The sequence below is a fragment of the Sus scrofa genome, chromosome 6 (assembly GCF_000003025.6).
Source record: "Sus scrofa isolate TJ Tabasco breed Duroc chromosome 6, Sscrofa11.1, whole genome shotgun sequence".
In the NCBI taxonomy this organism is placed as follows: Eukaryota; Metazoa; Chordata; class Mammalia; order Artiodactyla; family Suidae; genus Sus; species Sus scrofa.
The window spans coordinates 72,402,205-72,421,566 of NC_010448.4; the positions used below are offsets into that span (position 1 = coordinate 72,402,205).

At 42.0% G+C, this 19,362-nt stretch overlaps 1 protein-coding gene across 12 annotated transcripts in view; it reads left to right on the top strand.

The window, feature by feature from the left end:
- The window catches only part of VPS13D (vacuolar protein sorting 13 homolog D), a 257,392-nt gene that overhangs the window by 145,340 nt on the left and 92,690 nt on the right, over positions 1-19,362 (top strand). For 10 of the 12 annotated variants that reach the window (XR_002344907.1, XR_002344906.1, XR_002344908.1 and 7 more), the window contains 3 exons: positions 775-871; positions 2,855-3,003; positions 19,183-19,317. Coding sequence is in view for 7 of the 12 variants with exons in the window: in XM_021095374.1 (XP_020951033.1) it covers positions 775-871; positions 2,855-3,003; positions 19,183-19,317 (381 nt within the window). In the remaining 5 variants the exon portion in view is untranslated. The remainder of the gene's footprint in view (positions 1-774; positions 872-2,854; positions 3,004-19,182; positions 19,318-19,362) is intronic. The other 2 variants (XR_002344909.1, XR_002344910.1) reach the window with 1 other exon arrangement.

Here is a 19,362-nt window from a genome sequence, read left to right on the forward strand (position 1 = left end):
ATGGAAACTCCTCTTCAAACTTGCTGTTCTCAGTCGTGTTGTCGATGACTCTGCAGGCGACAGTGCTAGACCCACAGGGGCCAGAGTCTGTTATTCATCAGTGTTAAGTCTCCGCAGGAAAGCATAGCATCTTTTGGAATGAGCGTGACCAGGCACGATCTAGATATATTGTTAGTAATGATCCAAGACTACCAGAAAAAGGGCACGAGGGGCTGACCTTGGGACAGACATTCTCCTGTGTAAGCTGCCACACTGTCTCCTGAGAGCAGATCATTCAGAAGGGATAAACTTTCTTCTCTGGGGAAGTCTTTGTGTACGAGCTAACGTTACGACACTGAATTCTGGGGAAGTGGGAACTAAGAGGTTGCTTCTCAGATTTCTGGTCCTTTGTCCCCAGCTCTGGTCGGGGCCAAGCCTGCATATGGTCCTCAAATTCACAAGCCCAGTTCTGCTCCTTAAGCTTAGCTGCCCTCCCTGTGAGCTCAGCCCCATAAAGCTCATCCACCGCAGTGCTTCTGAAAGTGTAATCCTTTCTAACCAGACACAGATGCCCCCGGAACCAAACAGTAGGCTGGTGACTCGCCTGCTAAACACCTTCTGGAATTTTTGGTTTGTTATAACAATGTAGAGAGAGACAAGCCTGGAAAAAATTGGCAGTATGATTGTGAAATCACCTAAGTAAAGAGACCATGTCATATCTTTGGGACCTTCTTTTGGAGTGGATGAAAGTTCCCCTGGCGTTCACACTGTAAATCAGAGTTTCTTTGTCTCTAGCATCTGTTGGTCACGGCTCAGAGATTCACGGTGCAAATTGAGGAGAAACTGCTCCTCAAGCTGCTGAGTTTCTTTGGCTACGATCAAGCAGAATCAGGTAATGTTGAATGTTCTAGGTTTGTATTTGGGAGTTGGCCTGAGGTTGGCATTTTGGAGTCTGCTTGTGAAAATAGGTAGCCTCTGGATCCCTGGCCAGCTCCCTTTCCACGTGGTAGTCTGAGCTGGGAGGCTGTGGTTTGTGGTTCCGTTGTCCTCTAAGTATTGCTGGTTGATGGGTATTGAGGGTTTCTTTGCACGAAGGAGGCTGCTCCGAGGGCTTCTGGATCCCAGAACACCAGGGGAGGCCTTTGGGAAGCAGTATACTGTTCCTCTTTGTTTTATGTTTTTGACTCATCTGCTTCAGGACAGCAGAAATGCTGTTTGTCATGCAGCAAACCACTTCGTTTCCTAACCCTTGTTTGTTAAACAGAGTCAGGGCCAAGAACCAGAAATCCCTTCGGCAGTTCCTTTGGTTCAGTTGAGGAAGAAAGTTGGCTCGCCCCAACTCCCTAACCTCCCTTCGTCCACACCCGTGTGCCCGGTGTCCTGACAAAGGTTTCTAGTGACTTTACTCTTCTTCGGAGAGGGGAGTAGGAGAAGCTGTTGAAAGACCTAAAACTTCCAGCCGTGCTACAGAAACGATTTAGCTGTTGTCTCTTTATTTTAGATTCCTTCTCGTGGCCTTTGGGAGACTGTATATACAGCTTAGAATGAAGTCAGTAATGCTTAGTCTTTTGAAGACTAAACTAAATATTGGGCCTGAAGAAATGATAAGATAGAGACTTTTAATGTTTATCTGCCCATGTTGGCTAGAGGGGGGGGAAATCCCTCGGGACACGTGTACATATGTGCCCATAATGCAAGAAAAATATTTTTGCTCTTTTTATCCCAGACGTAGAATTTAAGCTTTAGTGTGTGTGGAGCAGGAGCACGAATCTGTCTGTTGAACGCTGCGTTCTCCACTCGGGGTTGGGTACGCCAGTGTTTATTTGTATTTGTGTGGCCACTTGAGCCTGCCTGCCAGGTGTCTGTTCTCCTTTGGTACCTTCCTGGGAAGTTTTACTTTAAATTCGATTGGACACACTTTTCTTGTTACTCTGAATAAATTTCGCCCCAAGCATTGTCTAGTGGATTTAGCCTTTGGTCAAATCCTTGCCTGCCTTTCATTGAGGAATCTCCTCCGTGTTTCTCTAACTATTCCTGTTCCCTGAATACACATAAGCCTGTCTCTGTTGCGGTATCTTTTTTTTTTTTTTTTTTTTTTAAACCAATTCCCTGTGTTCTAGAAATAGAACTCAAAAAGCTTTCGGTATTGACCTATTTGCTGTGTGGATGTGTACAGTCTCTGGTTTCGTTTCAGAAGCAGATGATTCTAGGCAAATAAGCTGCCCACACGCTGACGAGCACATGGCCATGTTTTAGCCCACGTTCCTCCTCTTTGCTTTGGGAGACAGCAAGTGAGAAGCCTGTCGCCACTGTGCTGTTGAAGCGATGCCCACTGTTTGAGAGAGAGCGCCCGCCACGTGTCATGATGTCGGTTCTTTACGGCCCGCAGCCTCTCTCTTTCTAAAGCATTCTGTTCTGTTCAGATCCCCCATTTAAATGGTCGTGTTGTCCATTATGACTCAGACTATGCTCTGAATGCTTATTTGGATATCATTTTATGAAATAAATTCAGATGATCTGGGTCGTTTATAATAATAACAACACGGCTGTGTTGCCAGCAAGCACGCCCGTGACCTTTGGCTTTCCCACCTGGGTCGTTTTTTCCAGAGGTGATATCTGCCAGATGGCATAGAGTCGCAACTCAAAAGATTAAGCTATTGTACTTTTTTGATAAACAACATGAACCAGATCTGCTTTTATAAAGAAATGGCATCAGGATACTGTACATATCACTGAACCCTGAAAAGCTAAATTTAGAGGAGTGGATGTTTACATTTTTCTGTGAATTTTTTTTGCAATGCGAATAAAAGTATTTGAATCATGCGACTTCAGGAGTTTATTTTTCAAAAAAAAAACGCTTCTGTCTTTGTACCAGAGGTGGAAAAATATGATGAAAACCTTCATGAAAAGACAGTTGAACAAGGTGGGACACCAATTCGATACTACTTTGAAAATCTCAAAATCAGCATCCCCCAGATCAAGCTGAGTGTGTTCACCTCCAACAAGCTACCCCTGGATCTCAAGGTGAGCTGACAGCTGGGTAAGTTTGAAAAATGACATTTTGGAGCTCCCGCTGTGGCACAACGGGATCAGCGGTGTCTTGAGAGCCACGGGGCACTCGGGTTTGATCCCCAGCCAGGCACAGTGGGTTAGGGCCCTGGTGTTGCCGCAGCTGTGGCTTAGGTCTCGACTGTGGCTCCAATCTGATCCCTGGCCTGGGAGCTCCATATGCTTCAGGATGGCCAAAAAAGACCAAAAAAAAGAGGAAAAAAAAAGACGACTTTTCCATGGGAAAGAATGAGTGTTTACTCCTTGCTTTTTCTGTCCAGCATCATCATTTGTAGCAGATATTTTTACCGGTTTCGTTTTTTGACAAGGTTTATCAGCTCCCGTGTATATGTCCGTGTCTACAGCTGACCCTTGAACAGGGAGGGGGTTGGGAGCTCCGCCGCTCCTCACAGTCGAAAATCTGCACGTGGGTCACAGTCAGCCTTCCATGTGTGTGGTTGTGCGTCCAAGGGCCCCATGGTAATTACCGTTGGGGAAATCCACCTGAGTGGACCATGCAGTGCACACCCGTGTTGTTCAAGGGTCAACTGTGTATTTCCTTTTTTTTTTTTTTTTAACGTTTAAGTACGACTTTGCTGAAGACTAAAGAGTAACAAAAGCGAGTAAACACAGAATACAGTGTAAAGCCCCATGTGCCTTCTGCTTAGCTCTTGGCTCTTCTCAAAGAGGTGAATGCCTCCTTTCCTGGGGCCGCTCCCAGACTCCAGACACACGCTGCCACCCAGCTGTTATCTTCCCTTTGCGTTCCAGACCTGCCTGCCCTCCTTCTCCCCCCCTTCTTAAGTAGCCACCTCTTCTCGAATGGTTGGCAGTAGAAGTGTCTGCCTGCTTCGAGGAGGATGGGGCCACTGGCCACTGAGACATGGCCTCCCCGACGCCACGCCAGGATGTGACACTCCTGCAGAGCCTCTGCACGAGCGCTTGGCAGATGCAGGTGAACACCGTCTTTGTTTTCTGCCGTCCAGACAATGGCAATTAAGGGGTGGGGCTGGACTTGAAATCCAAGCCTGTCTGACTCGGAAGCCCATTTGTCTTTCTCCCTTTCCTGCAGTGCCCCCCAGAACCTAAGGAATGGGGAGGTGAGAGCTCAGTGGGTCCTTCAGCATCCCCTCACTTGGTGCCCAGGATGTTGGAGTTCGCAGGGTTTTGTCACGGATGCCTGCGGAGACAGGTCATGATAGGAGCAGGAGTAGAACCAGGGGGTTGTTGGGGAGTCTTTGCTTAGGTGGGGTCTACACCTGCCCCCCTGCAGCTCGCACCCCTTCCTCCCGGGTCTCTCCTCCATTGCACTCGAAGACGGTTGTCGAGGCATCCACCTCCCCACTAACCACCAGCCCAAGACTTGCCCTCTGCCCATGCTGCCTCCTTTAAGATGCCTCAAGGTGCTGTCTCTTTCTGAACAGGGATAGCTCAAGCCGTGCACAGATAAGTGACAGACGTGCCTCCAGGGGCTGGGCCAGAGTGCCAGCCAGGGGGCCCTGCTGCAGAGTGCACTCGCTTCACCTGAAGGGGGCAGCGCAGCGCAGCTCCAGCCAGCATCTCAGGGTAATGGGAGCCCAGTGTTGCCAGGCCTTTGGAATTTTAAAGTGAAGCCGGAAATCTGGATTTTTATGTGGAATCTCCTGGTTTTTAAATGTTGGCAACCAATTCGAATGTTTTTGTTTTTGCTTTTAAACCTTGTGGGCCTAACAAAACCCATGTGTGGGCCCCATGGGGCTCACGGTTTGCCACCTCACAGCTTCTAAACTAGACTTCCAGGTAACAGTAGTCTGGTCACCGTCAGCTCATATTTGGATGAGGACAGGGCGAGGGGGACTGCCTCCTTAAGGCAGCACACAGGACGGGCAGTTGGGAGTGCTGGTCAGGACCAGGGAGAAATAATTGCTTCTGCGACCATCCCGAGAACCGTGCCTTCTCGACGGACTGTCCTCTCTTCTTAATTTGCTTTAACTTCATGTTTCCCAGGAGACTAAATATACTTATAATTAGCATGGGAGTGGAGGGAAAGCCATGGGAAAACCACTATCTTGCTAATATCCACAAGTATCCACTTGACTTGTGTGACCCTTTGGAATGGGTTTATTTGATAAAGTGTATATTCCCCCCAGAACACTTGGCACTCACCCAACAAACCAATGTCAAGCATTTCCTGAGAGCTAAGGACTTCTTGTTTTTTAAATCAGCTTACTAAGAAACGCAGACACCTAACCATTCCTCCCAGACTGCTCCCAGTAGAAAATGCACCCCTAGACTGATGAATGCGGCATGGTTTTCCACAGTCAAAACAGCTCCGGGGGTTCCCATCTTGGCTCAGTGGAAAGGAATCTGACTAGCATCCATGAGGACGCATGTTCAATCCCTGGCCTCACTCAGTGGGTTAAGGATCCGGCGTTGCCGAGAGCTGTGGTGTAGGTCGCATACACGACTTGGATCCCCACATTGCTATGGCTGTGCTAGGCTGGCAGCTATAGCTCCAGTTCGACCCCTAGCCTGGGAACCTCCATGTGCTATGGGTGTGGGCCTAAAAAGACAAAAAAATTAAAAATGAAAAAAAAGAAACAGCAAGACCCCCAGTTACATGGTATTGATGTTTACATGATATTTTGCATCGGATATACTGGGAATCGTTTAGGCTGAATGTTTCACTTGACACTATATTGAAGGGACATCGTCAAGGCGTTTTCCAAACGGCTGCTAAACAAATTCAGTGGAGCAGCCACGTTCTGAGGTGTGGGACGGGGGCACCCTGGGTGTGGCACGTTCCTATTTCACCCAGGGTGCTGGGAATTGGGACATCAGAGTGAAGTTCTCAGCTTATGAAAGTCACCGTTTTATCGTGTCTTGAGTTCTCCTAGTGGAGTCTGGGACTCATAAAATAATGTCATTTATTCAAAGAGTTTTCTAACAGAGTAATATCCCTTGATTAGTAGCTCTTAGGAAGAGCAGTCGGCTCCTTGAGATGAATATGTAACGGCTGAAAGTATGTGCTTAGGAAATGGAATCCTGTCCCAGAACAGGAATCACAAGAGTCTGACTAAAAGGTAACCATGTCTTTGGTGTTGAAGGAATAATTATCTTGATTCTCTTGACTCCAGGCCAGAAGCGGGGCTGTCAGAAACCTCAGAGGGAAATCTCTTCAGGTTTACACCGAGGGTACGGTATTGCCAGATAGAGTGTCTGTTCAGAAGGACTCAAAGCAGCTTCACGTCTGCTCTCTCAATTGGATTCCTTAGTCTGTGCTGGAAGGAGAGGGAGATAATAGTTCCATCTCACAAATGCAGAGATGAGAGCATCGATTCCAACCCCCCCAACTCCGCCCGCCCGCTTCTCCATTATTCTCCCGAGGTTGCATGTTAGAGAGTAGCAGAGTAATATTGAAAATGCCAGGTAGTTTATATGCTCTTCTGTTTTTTTTTTTTAAAGATCAAAAGCGTCCAGGAGCCTTTAAAAGGTTTCACAAGGTGGCCTACAGCAGTCCTTTTCCCATTTAGTGCATTGGGGTATTACAAAAGAAGGGCTTTAATTGAGCAATCTAGTTTGGAAGAAAACCCACATTTTAATGGTCAGAGAGCAAGAGGGTGGGGGTGAGGGGGAATTTCAGACAAAGACACTATTTAAAAAGCCTAAAACTGTCTTCTCAAAGGCTTGAAATAATTTGTTGGGAAACTTCAGACCCTTTACTTTTTTCCTCCCCTCCCTAAATAAAAACCAGATTTGTTAAAAGGAAAAAAGATTCGGTATTGTTAATTGTATTTCAGAAAGTGCCAGAGAGGGAAATATCCCTGTAGTTTTAAACACTGTCCCAAGAGGGAAATGGGCAAATACCCTGCTTCACATAAACAGTCTCTATGTACCATAAATAAACCTTTAAAGAATGAATTCCAGACAGTTTTGTTTAGTGCAGGATAAACTAAGAAAGGAAAGGACATGGCCCAGGGACTAGCTTGTGATCCGAGACCTGATGCAATATGGGCAGGTATTTCTTCTTTCAACTCCATAAAGTTTCTGGAAGACTTCAGCAGGTTTTTGTCTGGCGGAGGTAGGAATGGACAGTTTCCTATTTTTATTAGGAACTTAGGAGCACAGATTGCTTTCTCCAGAATCCATTTTATAACAGGAAACCGTCTGCTACTTGAGTAAATAGGCATCAACTTTGTATACTACTGTATTTGATTAGTCATTTAGTCACCACAAGAAAAAGCCCTGTTGGGTCCTTCCCCTCCCTCCCTTTGACTCGCCAGAACAACCTGAAGGTGGCAGAGTAATTCACAGCAACCCGTCCTGTCTCAGCATTTTCAAACGCGGGAGGCCCCAGAGTGGCACCAGGTCAAGATCGTTTTCTACCGAAGGGGCCAGAACATCTCTGTGGTTCAGACAAAGCGCAGCCACTCAGAAAGGGGCCAGTGTCTTTCCTGAGGGTTTCGACCGCTCAGTGGAGGTTTTAAAGTCATTGTATCACGTGTGGCTCTTCTTCCTCATCTGGCTGCAGGGAGGAAGTTGGGGTAAAAGCTTTGGCCTTTTGCCTTTGTTTTGATCTCATTTCCTCTTCTCTGAGAAGAAAGTAATGCTCCAAGTTGTACCGACAAAACCAACAGCGGCTGAACTGATGTCAGGACCTGTCTTTCCCAGCACATTTCTTGTGTGACTCTGAGCAAAGTGCTTAAGGCTTCAGGGCCTCAGTTTCTCTGTCAGTCCAGTGGGGAAGGTCGTGCCTGCCCCCCTCGTCATGCACCACGTGGCTGGGGGAAGCATGCAAGAGTGAAGAGCAGCGAGTCTTCCAGGAGAAATGAAGTAATTCTCTAGTCTGGTCTTCCTGCCTTCCACCTAGTAGGTAGTTGCTGTTGTGGAAACGAGCATGTTCAAGTCCAGAGTCTACTCCTAACTCCTAACTAGCTGCAGGGGTTTAGGCCTGCCACCTAACATTTCTCTGGTCTTATTTATTTAAAGAAATGGGAGTGTTAGGCTGGATTAATTTGAGGATGCTCGTAATCTTTGAAATGCTTTGTTCTGAAATTGTTTAGTAGGAGGTTGCTAGAGACTACCCAGGGCGCCGGATCCAGCTGCCTTTTGGCTCATCTCTGTAGGGTCCTCAGCTGTATTGGATGTTGCTGGCCTCCCTGGTCTGGATGTCTCTCCTTTCTGGTTCTTCTGTTACTTTTATGTTTGTTTTTTCTCTTCTCCTGACCACATGTTTATTAAAAAGGGCCATTTTTTTTTTCCCCCTCTGTGGATAAATTGACTGGTCATATAGCATGTCCTTTTCTGGTTTTTTTTTTTTTTTTTGGCCACACCTGTGGCATGTGGAAGTTTCCAGGCCCGGGATCAAACCCGAGCTGCAGTTTTGACCTGTGCCACAGCTGCAGCAGTGCCGGACCCACTGCACCTAAGGGAACTTTCCACTTGCACATTTAAAAGATCATTTTATTAGTCTCTTACCTAATTTTAGAAGCTCTTTATATAAGTTTTGTCTTTGATATAAGTTTAGAAGACAAATTTTAGAAGCTCTTTATATAAGTTTTGTCTTTGATATAAGTTGCAAGTATTTTTTCTTTGGTTTTTCATTTGTCTTTTTATTTTGCTTTTGGTGTGTGTGTGTGTGTGTGTGTGTGTGTGTGTTTAAATCATGCAAAAGTTTCTTATTTTAAATTGTAAAACGTGTCAATCTTTTGCCTTTTTTGATCTGAATTTTGAGTTACAACAAGATTTTTCTGGGAGTTCCTGCTGTGGTGCAGTGGGTTAAGAATCCAGTGTTGTCTCTGAGGCAGCGTGGGTTCAGTCCCCAGCCTGGTACAGTGGGTTAAGGATCCAGCATTGCTGCAGCTGTGGCACAGGTTGTAGCCATGGCTTGGATATAGTCCCTGGCTGGGGAACTTCCATATGCCACAGTTGTGGGAAAACAACAACAACAACAAAAACAATAAAAAGTTTTCCCGCTCTTATTTTAGAAAATTTCATCTATGTTTTCTTCAGTTTCTTCAACTAAACGTGCTCGTGTTCCAAAAGAATTTAAGGCAGACATGCTAAAGGATTAAAAAATAAGTGAGAAAGGAAAAGAGAAAGTCTATTAAATTGCCCATGAGATTTTAATGTAAAGACACTTTAATTCACTGGGAAATAAATAGATATTTTAATAAATGCACTTAGACTAGCTAGAGAGCCATATGGAAAAATAGAAAATTAAGTTTTTATTCACACTCTACATAAGGATAAATTCCAAGTGGATCAGAGACTTCCTAACATTATTAGCATGAAAAAGTGCTTTTCCATTCAAAAAAGATCATTTGGCATGCTCTCTAAAATCCTTCAAATGTTGACCATGTTAAATAAAAATATAATTGAAAACTAGACTGTATCCATAAATGGTTAACTGGCTTATAGCAGACCCAAACCAACCGAAAATTGAAAAGAAAGCTAGATTGAAAAACCCCAAAAAGTCTGTTTGAAGGTATTGGAAAGCTACCAAGACAGCCAGTACTTGAGGGTCCACGATTTATGAGAAGAGGGAAACTTGATAAGGTGAGCCCAGCATTTGCTCTGATTTTATTTTTGAGACAGTTGTAATTTGTAAGTGGTGTGAGGAGAAAGGTAGAGAAGTGAAGCCGAAAGCAGCTGCCAAAAGCCAGAATGTGAGTAAAGCTTTGGGCAGTCTCTTGAGGCTGGGAAAGCAGAAGTGAGACTCCATTGCTGTTAAGAGAGCTGGTAATTGAAGGACTCATATCTTTTTTTTTTTTTTTTTTCCGTTGAAATATAGTGGATTTACAGTGTTGTGGTAGTTTCATGTGCATAGCAAAGTGATTCAGTTATACATATGTATATGTATTTTTTCATATTTTCCCGTTATATGTTATTACACAATATTGAATATACTTTCCTGTGCTATGCAGTAAGACCTTGTTTATTTGTTTTATATATAGTGGTTTGTATCTGTTAATCCCGGACTCCTGGTTTATCCCGTCCCCACCTCCTTTCCCCTTTGGTAAACACAAGTCTTTGAGTCTGTTTCTCTTTTCTAAATGGGTTCATTTGTATCATATTTTAGATTCTCTACATAAGGGATATCATAGGGTATTTGTCTAACTTGCTTTACTTAGTATGATAATCTGTAGGTCCATCCATGTCACTGCAAATGGCATTATTTCATTCTTTTTTGTGGCTGAGTCATATTCCAGGGGGTGTGTATGTGTGTACACGTGCACACACGCACATGTGCACCCATGCGCACATGCCCAAGCATATCTTCTTTATCCATTTAGCTGTTGATGGTAATTTAGTTTGCTTCCATGTCTTGGCTGCTATAAACACTGGGGTGCATATAGCTTTTTGAATTAGAGATTTCTCCAGATATAGACCCAGGAGTGGGATTGCTAGATCATATGCTAACTCTGTTTTTAGTTCTTAAAGGAACTTTTGTACTGTTTTCCATAATGGCTGCATCGGTTTAGTTTCACACCAGCCGTGTAGGAAGGTTCCCTTTTCTCCACACCCTCTCCAGCATTTGTTATTTGTTGACTTTTAATGATGGCCATTCTGCCTGATGTGAGGCAATACCTCATTGTAGTTTTAATTTGTATTTCTCTAATAATTAGTGATTTTGAACATCTTTTCATGTCTTTTCATGCCTATTGCCATCTGTATGTCTTCTTTAGAGAAATATCTGTTTAGATCTGCTGCCCTTTTTTTTCGTGTAAGGTGATTTTATTGATAGGCTGCCTTGCTTTCAGTAATTCTTTTGCTGTGTATTATGTTTTCTTTCCAATTAATATGGTTCTTGACCTTTCATTTATTTAAAAAATTTTATTAAAGGATAATTGATTTACAGTGTTGGGCCAATTTATGCTCTACAGCAAAGTGACTCAGTGATATATATATTCTTTTTTATATTATTTTCCGTCATAGTCTATCCCAGGAGATTGGATACGGTTCCCTGTGTTATACAGTAGAATCTTGTTGGTTATCCTTTCTAAATGTAGTCGTTTGCATCTACTAACCCCAAACTCCCAGTTCATCATTCTCCCCCAGCTCTCCCCCTTAGCAATCACAAGTCTGTTTTTTTTTGTCTTTGAGTCTGTTTCTGTTTTGTAGATAGGTTCATTTGTGTGATATTTTAGGTTCCACATGTAAGTGATATATGGTGTTTGTCTTTATCTTTCTGACTTATTTAACTTAGTATGAGAATCTCTAGTTGCATCCACATTTCTGAGAATGGCATTCTTTTGTTCTTTGTTATGGCTGAGTAGTATTCCACTGTTATATGTACCACATCTTCTTAATCCATTCATCTGTCAAACAACCTTTAGGTTGTTTCCATGTCTTGGTTATTGTGAGTGTGCTGCTGTGAACATAGGGGTGCATGTATCTTTTTGAATTGTAGTTTTGTCTGGATATATTCCTAGGAGTGGGATTGTGAGATCATATAGTAGTTCTATTTTTAGTTTTCTGAGGAACCTCCATGCTGTCTTGCATAATGGTTGTACCAACTTACATTCCCAGTGTAAGAGGGTTCCCTTTTCTCCACACCCTATGCAGCATTTGCTATTTGTAGACTTTTAAATGAGGGCCGTTCTGACTGGGGGTATGAAGTGATGGGTACCTCATTATAGTTTTGATTTGCGTTTCTCTAATAATGAGTGATGTTGAGCATCTTTTCATGTGCCTACCGGCCATCCATATGTCTTCTTTGGAGAAATGTCTATGTAGATCTTCTGTCCTTTTTTCGAGTGGGTTGTTTGGTTTTTTTGTTGTGGAGTTGTATGTGTTGTTTGTATATTTTGGAGATTGAGCCCTTGTCGTTTGCATCATTTGAAACTGTTTTTTCCCTTTCCTTAGGTTTTTTTTTTTTTTTTTTTTTTTTAAAGGTTTCCTTTGCTGTGAAAAAGTTTGTAAGTTTGATTAGGTCTCATTTGTTTTTGTTTTTATCTCTGTTGTCTTGGGACACTGACCTAAGAAAACATTGGTGCAATTTGTATCAGAGAATGTTTTGCCTATGTTCTCTTCTAGGAGTTTTATGGTGTCATGTCTTATGTTTAAATCTTTAAGCCATTTTGAGTTTATTTTTGTGCATGGTATGAGGTTGTGTTCTATTTTCACTGATTTATAACTTTCCCAGCACCACTTGCTGAAGAGACTATCTTCTTGCCTCCTTTGTCAAAGATTAATTAACTGTAGGTGTGTGGGTTTATTTGCAGGCTCTCTTTTCTGTTCCATTGATCTGTATGTCTGTTTTTGTACCAGTACCTATTCCATTGATTCGTATGTCTGTTTTTGTACACACTGTCTTGATTACGGTAGCTTTTTTGTATTGTCTGAAATCTGGGAGAGTTATGTCTCCTGCTTTGCTTTTTTTCTTCAGGATTCCTTGGGCAATTCTGGGTCTTTAATGTTCCATATAAATTTTTGGAGTATTTTTTCTAGTTCTGTGAAAAATGTCATGGTTAATTTAATAAGGATTGCATTAAATTTGTAGGTTGCTTTGGGTAGTATGGCCATTTTAACAATATTAATTCTTCCAATCCAAGAGCGTGGGATATCTTTCTATTTCATTGAACCCTCTTTAATTTCCTTTATTCATGTTTTATAGTTCTCAGTGTAATAAGTCTTTCATTTCATTCATTGGCCAGGTTTATTCCTGTTCCCCCCTGCCTTTGGTGAGTTTTTAAAAGGTACTCTTTTTTTTTTATTTTTTACATTCCCTTTCTGATATTTCATTGTTAGTAACAGAAATGCAACTGATTTCTGAATGTTAATCTTGTATCCTATTGCTGACTTTCTTTATCATATAAGTAGTTTTTATGCGTCCTTAAGGTTTTCTATATATAGTATCATATCATCTGCATAATAATGACAATTTTACCTCTTCCCTTCTAATTTGAATACCTTTTATTTCTTTTTCTTGTCTGACTGCTGTGGCTGGGACTTCCAATAATATGTTGAACAGAAGTGGTGAGAGAGGGCATCCTTGCCTTGTTCCAGATTTTAGCAGATTTTAGCAGCTTTTCTAAGTTGAATATCATATCGGCTGTGGGTCTGTCATAAATTGTTTTTATTACATTGAGCTATGTTCCTTCTATAACCACTTTGGTAAGAGTTTTTATCGTGAATGCTTGTCAAATGCTTTTTCTACACCTGTTGAGATGACCATCTGGTTTTTGACTTCTGTTTTGTTAACGAGGTGTATTGATTGATTTGTGTATATTCAACCATGTTTGTGATCTTGGGATGACTCCTGCATGGTTGTAGTATATGATCTTTTTTGTGTTCTTGGATTTGATTTGCTAGAATTTTGTTAAGAATTTTTGCATCTATAGTCATCAAAGATACTGGCCTAGGAGTTCCCTTGTGGCACAGTGGGTTAAGGATCCAACATTTTCATTGCAGAGACCTGAATTGCTGCTGTCATGCAGGTTCAGCCCCTGGTCTGGGAACTTCCATGTGCTGCAAGTGCAGCCAAAAAAAAAAAAAAAAGATACTGGCCTATGATTTTCTTTTCTTGTGATATTGTCCGGTTTTGAAATAGGGTGATAGTGACTTTATGGAATGTCTTTGGGAGTGTTCTCTCCTCTTCAGTGTTTCGGAATAGTTTGAGAAGGATCAATATAAGTTCTTTGTGGAGTTCCTGTTGTGGCTCAGTGGTTAACGAATCCGACTAGGAACCATGAGGTTTTGGTTTGATCCCTGGCCTTGCTCAGTGGGTTAAGGATCTGGCGTTGCCATGAGCTGTGGTGTAGGTCGCAGACACGGCTCAGATCCTGCATTGCTGTGGCTCTGGCGTAGGCCGGCAGCCAAAGCTCCGATTGGACCCCTAGCCTAGGAACCTCCATATGCCACGGGAGCGGCCCAAGGAAAAAAAATGGCAGACACACACACACAAGTACATATATACATACATATATATATATATATGTATGTATATATGTATAAGTTCTTTGTATATTTGGTAGAATTCGCCTGTGAAGCCATCTCATCCTGGACTGTTCGTAGGGAGTTTTTTTGTTATTATTATTATAATAGATTCTCTTTTACTTCTAGTGATTGGTCTGTTCAAATTATCTTATTTCTTGATTCAGTTTTGGTGGGCTGTATGTTTCTAGAAAGTTGTCCATTTCTTCTAGGTTGTCAAATTTGTTGGCATATAATTGTTCATAGTATTCTCTTATGGTTTTTGTATTTCTGTATATCAGTTGAGATTTTTCCTTTCATTTCTTATTTTGTTTTGGGGAGGTTCTCTTTTCTTGGTGAGCCTTTATGCCCCTTTTTGGATTGGGTTTTTGTTGTCGTTGATATTGAGTTGTATGAGCTTCATATCATATTTGGAAATTCAGTCCTTGTTGGTCACATCATTTGCAGATATTTTCTCCCAGTCCATAGGTTGTCTTTTTGTTTTGTTTATAGTTTCCTTTGCTGTGCAAAAGCTTAGAAGCTTGCTTAGGTCCCATTTGTTTACTTTTGCTTTTAGTAATTCTGTTGCCATTGGAGACTGACCTAAGAAAACATTAGTATGGTTTACGTCACTGAATGTTTTGCCTGTATTCTCTTCCAGGAGTTTTATGGTGTCATGTCTTATATTTAAGTCTTTAAGCCATTCTTACTTCTGTTTATGGTGTGAGGTTGTGTTCTAACTTCAATGATTTACATGTGACCAATACCACTTGCTGAAAAGGTTATCTTTTCTCCATTTTATGTTCTTGCCTTCTTTGTTGAAGATTAATTGACTACAGGTGTGGAGGGGCTCATACCTTACAGAGAAGGGACAGGTAGAACAGAGATCCTGATAGTCTGAGCTCTTTTATTTCTTGAGGCTGGTGCCAATTTCTAAGCAGTCTGAGAGAAGCCATGCAAAAAGTAGCAGCCAAGAGGCTAAAAAAAATCTAAATAGATCTTTTAGTGGTTTTATGGTACCCTGGAGATTAAAAGTGGAGAAATGGAGTTGGTCTTCAGTTGAGACTGCTGAAGTGTCATTCCAGACCTTATAAAGACTGAAATAGACCAATATTTACAAAGACTAAAATCTAGCCTTAAAAGTACTGATTGGATTAAGCCCATTTAACTGCCTGCTGGAAGCTACAAGACTCATTTAAACTCTGAGTTCTTACACGAAATGTAGCATTTAATCACAAATTACCAGGCCCATGAAGAGAATAAACATCCGCTAGAAACAGACCCACAATTGTTGACATTATCAGACACAGAATTCTAAATAACTGTAAATTTGTTCAGGCATTTTCCAAGAAAACTATTTGTATATTTTGAACACAAATAATAAGGGAATATTATAGAGTAGAATTTTTTCATGAACATAAAAGAAAGAAATTTGAACAAAGTGTTATCAAATCAAATATAGCAATATATAAGAAGGAAAATACAGTTGACCCTTGAATACCATAGGTTTGAACTGCATGAGTCCAATTATACTCAGATTTTTTTCAGTAAAGACATACTGTGGCACTACATGGTGATGTTTGATTGGATCTGTGCATGTGGAGGGCTGACTATAAAGTTATATGAAAATTTTTGACTTCGTAGGGGGTTGGCACTCCTAGCCCCCATATTGTTCAAGGACAACCATACATCGTAACCAAGTCAGGTGTTCTGAGGGTGTAAGTTTACTTTATCTTTCCAAATAAATCATGTCATTCACCACAACAACAAAAGGAATTTTAAATATGATTATCCCAAAAGTTTCCCAGAAGTCTTTAGACACAATTCAGCATCCACTTTTTGCTTTTTAGGGCCGCACCTGCAGGATATGGAGGTTGTCAGGCTAGGGGATGAATCAGAGCTGTAGCCGCCGGCCTACACCAGAGCCACAGCAACACCAGATTCAAGCTAGGTCTGTAACCTACACCACAGCTCACGGCAATGCTGGATCTTTAACCCACTGAGCAAGGCCAGGGATTGAACCCGCAACCTCATGGTTCCTAGTCGGATTCTTTTCTGCTGAACCACGACGGGAACTCCTGCATCCACTTAATGATAAGAACTCAGCAAACAAAAAGTAGGGGATCTGCCTTAATCTGATAAAGTGTCTCCATAAAAAAAGCTACCCCCAACATTATTCTCAGTGGTGATACATTGAACACAGAGAAGGATGGCCATTATCAATACTTCTGTTCATTATTATGTGGGAGATTCTAGCCAGTGTGATAAATAAAAGAAATAAAAATGATAAAAATAGGATAGGAAAATGCAAACTTTATTATTTACAGAGACCATGATTATATAGAAACTAACAGAATGTATAGCTAAGTTATTTGAATGAATAAGAAAATTTAACAAGGCCACTGAAGACTTGTACAAAAATCAGTTGTATTTCTACATGTCAGCAACGATTACAGAGAAAAGGAAAATCTGAAGGGTATCATTTATAATACCATTAAGAAAACATTAACTAAAATATCATCTTCTATTACTGTGTAACGGATCACTTCAAAACTAAGTCGTTTAAACCAATCATTTTCTTTGTTCACAAACCTGCGGGTCAGCAATGTTGACAGGACTTAGCTGGGTGCTTTGTCTTCCGGACTCATCCGGTTATTCATGTGGCCTCAGTCATCTGCTAGTCAACTGAGACCACATGGCATAAGATGGCCTTATGTGCATGTCAGACTCTCGTTGCTACCTGTCGGCACAGCCCCCTCCACACCGTCTCTCATCTTCAAGGAAGCGAGTCGCAGCTTCTTCGCATGGTGGAAACATCAAAAAGGGCAGCGCAGAAGCTCCAAGGTGCTTAGAGATCACACAGTGTTACTTCCGTTGTGTCTTATTGTTTGAAGCCAAGTATGAGGTCAGTACAGATTCAGGTGGCGAGGAAATAGACTCTTCTAAGGACGGAAGCTGCAAAGACTGTGGCCGTTTTTCATGCACCACAGAAATCTAGAAACAAACCTGACAAAGTGGGTTCAAGACCTCTACACAGAAAGCAGTTAAATATTATTGAGAGAAATTTTAAAAGGCCTAAACAGATGAAGGGACACACCATGTGAATACACTGGAAGATTCAGTATTGTTAAGTTGTCATTTCTCCTCAAATTGATCTATAGATTCAGTGTAATCTTGATCAATTCTGGCAAGTTTGTGGGTGTGTGTCATATTGACAGGGTGATTCTAAAATATTTTTGGAAGTGAAAAGTGTAAAGAGTACCCAAGGTAATCCTGAAAATAAAGAACAAAGTTGGAGAATTTACACTGTTAGACATCAAAATCATTCTAAAACTACAATAATTAAGACAGTGTAATCTAGGCAGAAGGCAGGACAAAATGAAACATGAAAGAGAATCTAGAAACAGGCACATAAGTATAGGCACTTGACTTATGATGAAGTTATTGTAACGCAATAAAGGAAAGGATGGTCTTTCAAGAAATATTACTTAGGCAATTAGATATCCATCTGGAAAAAAATGCTTCTTGGTCTCTGCTTCACAGCATATATAATAGTCACGTTCAGGTAGGTTGTAGATTTTTTTTTTTTTTTTTGTCTTTTGTCTTTTGTCTTTTTAGGGCCACACCCACAGCATATGGAGGTTCCCAGGCTAGGGGTCTAATTGGAGCTGTAGCCGCCAGCCTACACTGCAGCCACAGCAACACCAGATCCAAGCCACATCTACAACCTACACCACAGCTTATGGCCACACCGGATCCTTAACCCACTGAGCAAGGCCAGGGATAGAACCCACAACCTCATGGTTCCTAGTTGGATTCTTTTCTGCTGCGCCACGACGGGAACTCCCAGGTTGTAGATTTAAATGGCAAGAGTAAACGATAAAAATTCCATAAGTAAACGTATGGGAATATCTCTATGACCTTAGTGTAGATAATTTCTTCTCTATTAACACAGAAAGTTCTGATGATAAAGAGAAAGTTAGGTTTCATTAAAACTAAGAAGGTCTGATATAAAAAAATAACCACCAAAATGTGGTAAGACAAGTCACAGCATTGAAGATATTTACAATATTCATTCCACAGAAGACTTATACTCAGAATGTTTAAGAAAAACTACAGAACAGTAAGGAAGAAATCAAACCATCCATTAGGAAAATAAGAAAAAGACCTGAGTAGGCACTTAAAAAAGTACATCCACGAGGCTGATGTGAGTATTATCGGCTGCTTAATCTCGACCTTCAACAAGAAAATGGAAATTAAAACCACCCCAAGTTACTGTTTCACACCCATCAGAGTATTTCTTTTTTAAAAAGCTATCTTTACCAAGTGTTGGCGAGGCTGTAGAATAACAGGAAATGTCACAGCCTGCTGAAGGGAGCATAAACCAATTCAGCTGCTCTCGAAAACTCTCTGGCAGCATCGGCTGAGGTTGAACATGTACATTCTTTATGACCCAGCCGTTCCACTCCCAGGTAGATACTCGAGAAAAATGCGTGCAAATGTGCCCCAAAAGGCCCATCCAAGAAGCAGCGTTATTCATAATAGCAAAAAGTTCGAAACAGCACAGCCCATCATCAACAGCGGTGGTTAAATTGTCTTTTACGGGCGTGTTGGATACAGTGTAGCCCTGACAGCCGATAAACTGCAGCTGTGCAACAGCCCCGCGACTCCCACAGACTTACTGTTGATGTAAGGAGCCGGGTACAAGCAAATACAGGCTGATGGCTGCCTTCAGATAAAAGTTCAAAGCAGGAAAACTCATCTGTGATAGAAGTCAAGATACTGGTTACCTTAGGGGAAGAGGGAGTGGTGGCTGGGGGTCGACAGAGTAGGGCGGGGTGCTGCCAAGGTGGGGATGCTAACTGACTTCCGCTCTGGGGGTCGGTCACGCCGTTTACGCCAAGAAAAATCACCAAACCCTCCATTTGAGCCGTACACCTTTCTGTGTGTGTGGTGTGCCTCAGACACAAAGTAGAACATGACAGTCATACAGATAACAAAACAGATCAGAAAGACTTCCACTGTGAAGCTAATAGTGTTTATGTCTATCCTTTAATATAGCTACATATCTATAGCTCTACAGATAGTCCTCATATTTTGTGTCTGTAATGACTGAGAAAATCCTTGTTTGTAACTGTCATAACCTCGAGTCTCGTGGAAAGTTGACGTGACGTGTGGCTTTCATGGGATCCAGAATCACGGCACCCGGGAAGGCCGGCACACAGCTCAAGTGCATCATTTCCTCTCTTCCCTAACTAGGCCCTAAAAAGCACCTTGGGATTTCCACTGATTCGGTTTGAAGACGCTGTGATTAATCTGGATCCATTCACCCGCGTACATCCCTATGAGACCAAGGAGTTCATCATCAATGATATCCTCAAACATTTCCAGGAGGTGAGCTTTGGAGACCTGCTGGGTGGCTGCAGCATAAGCAGCATG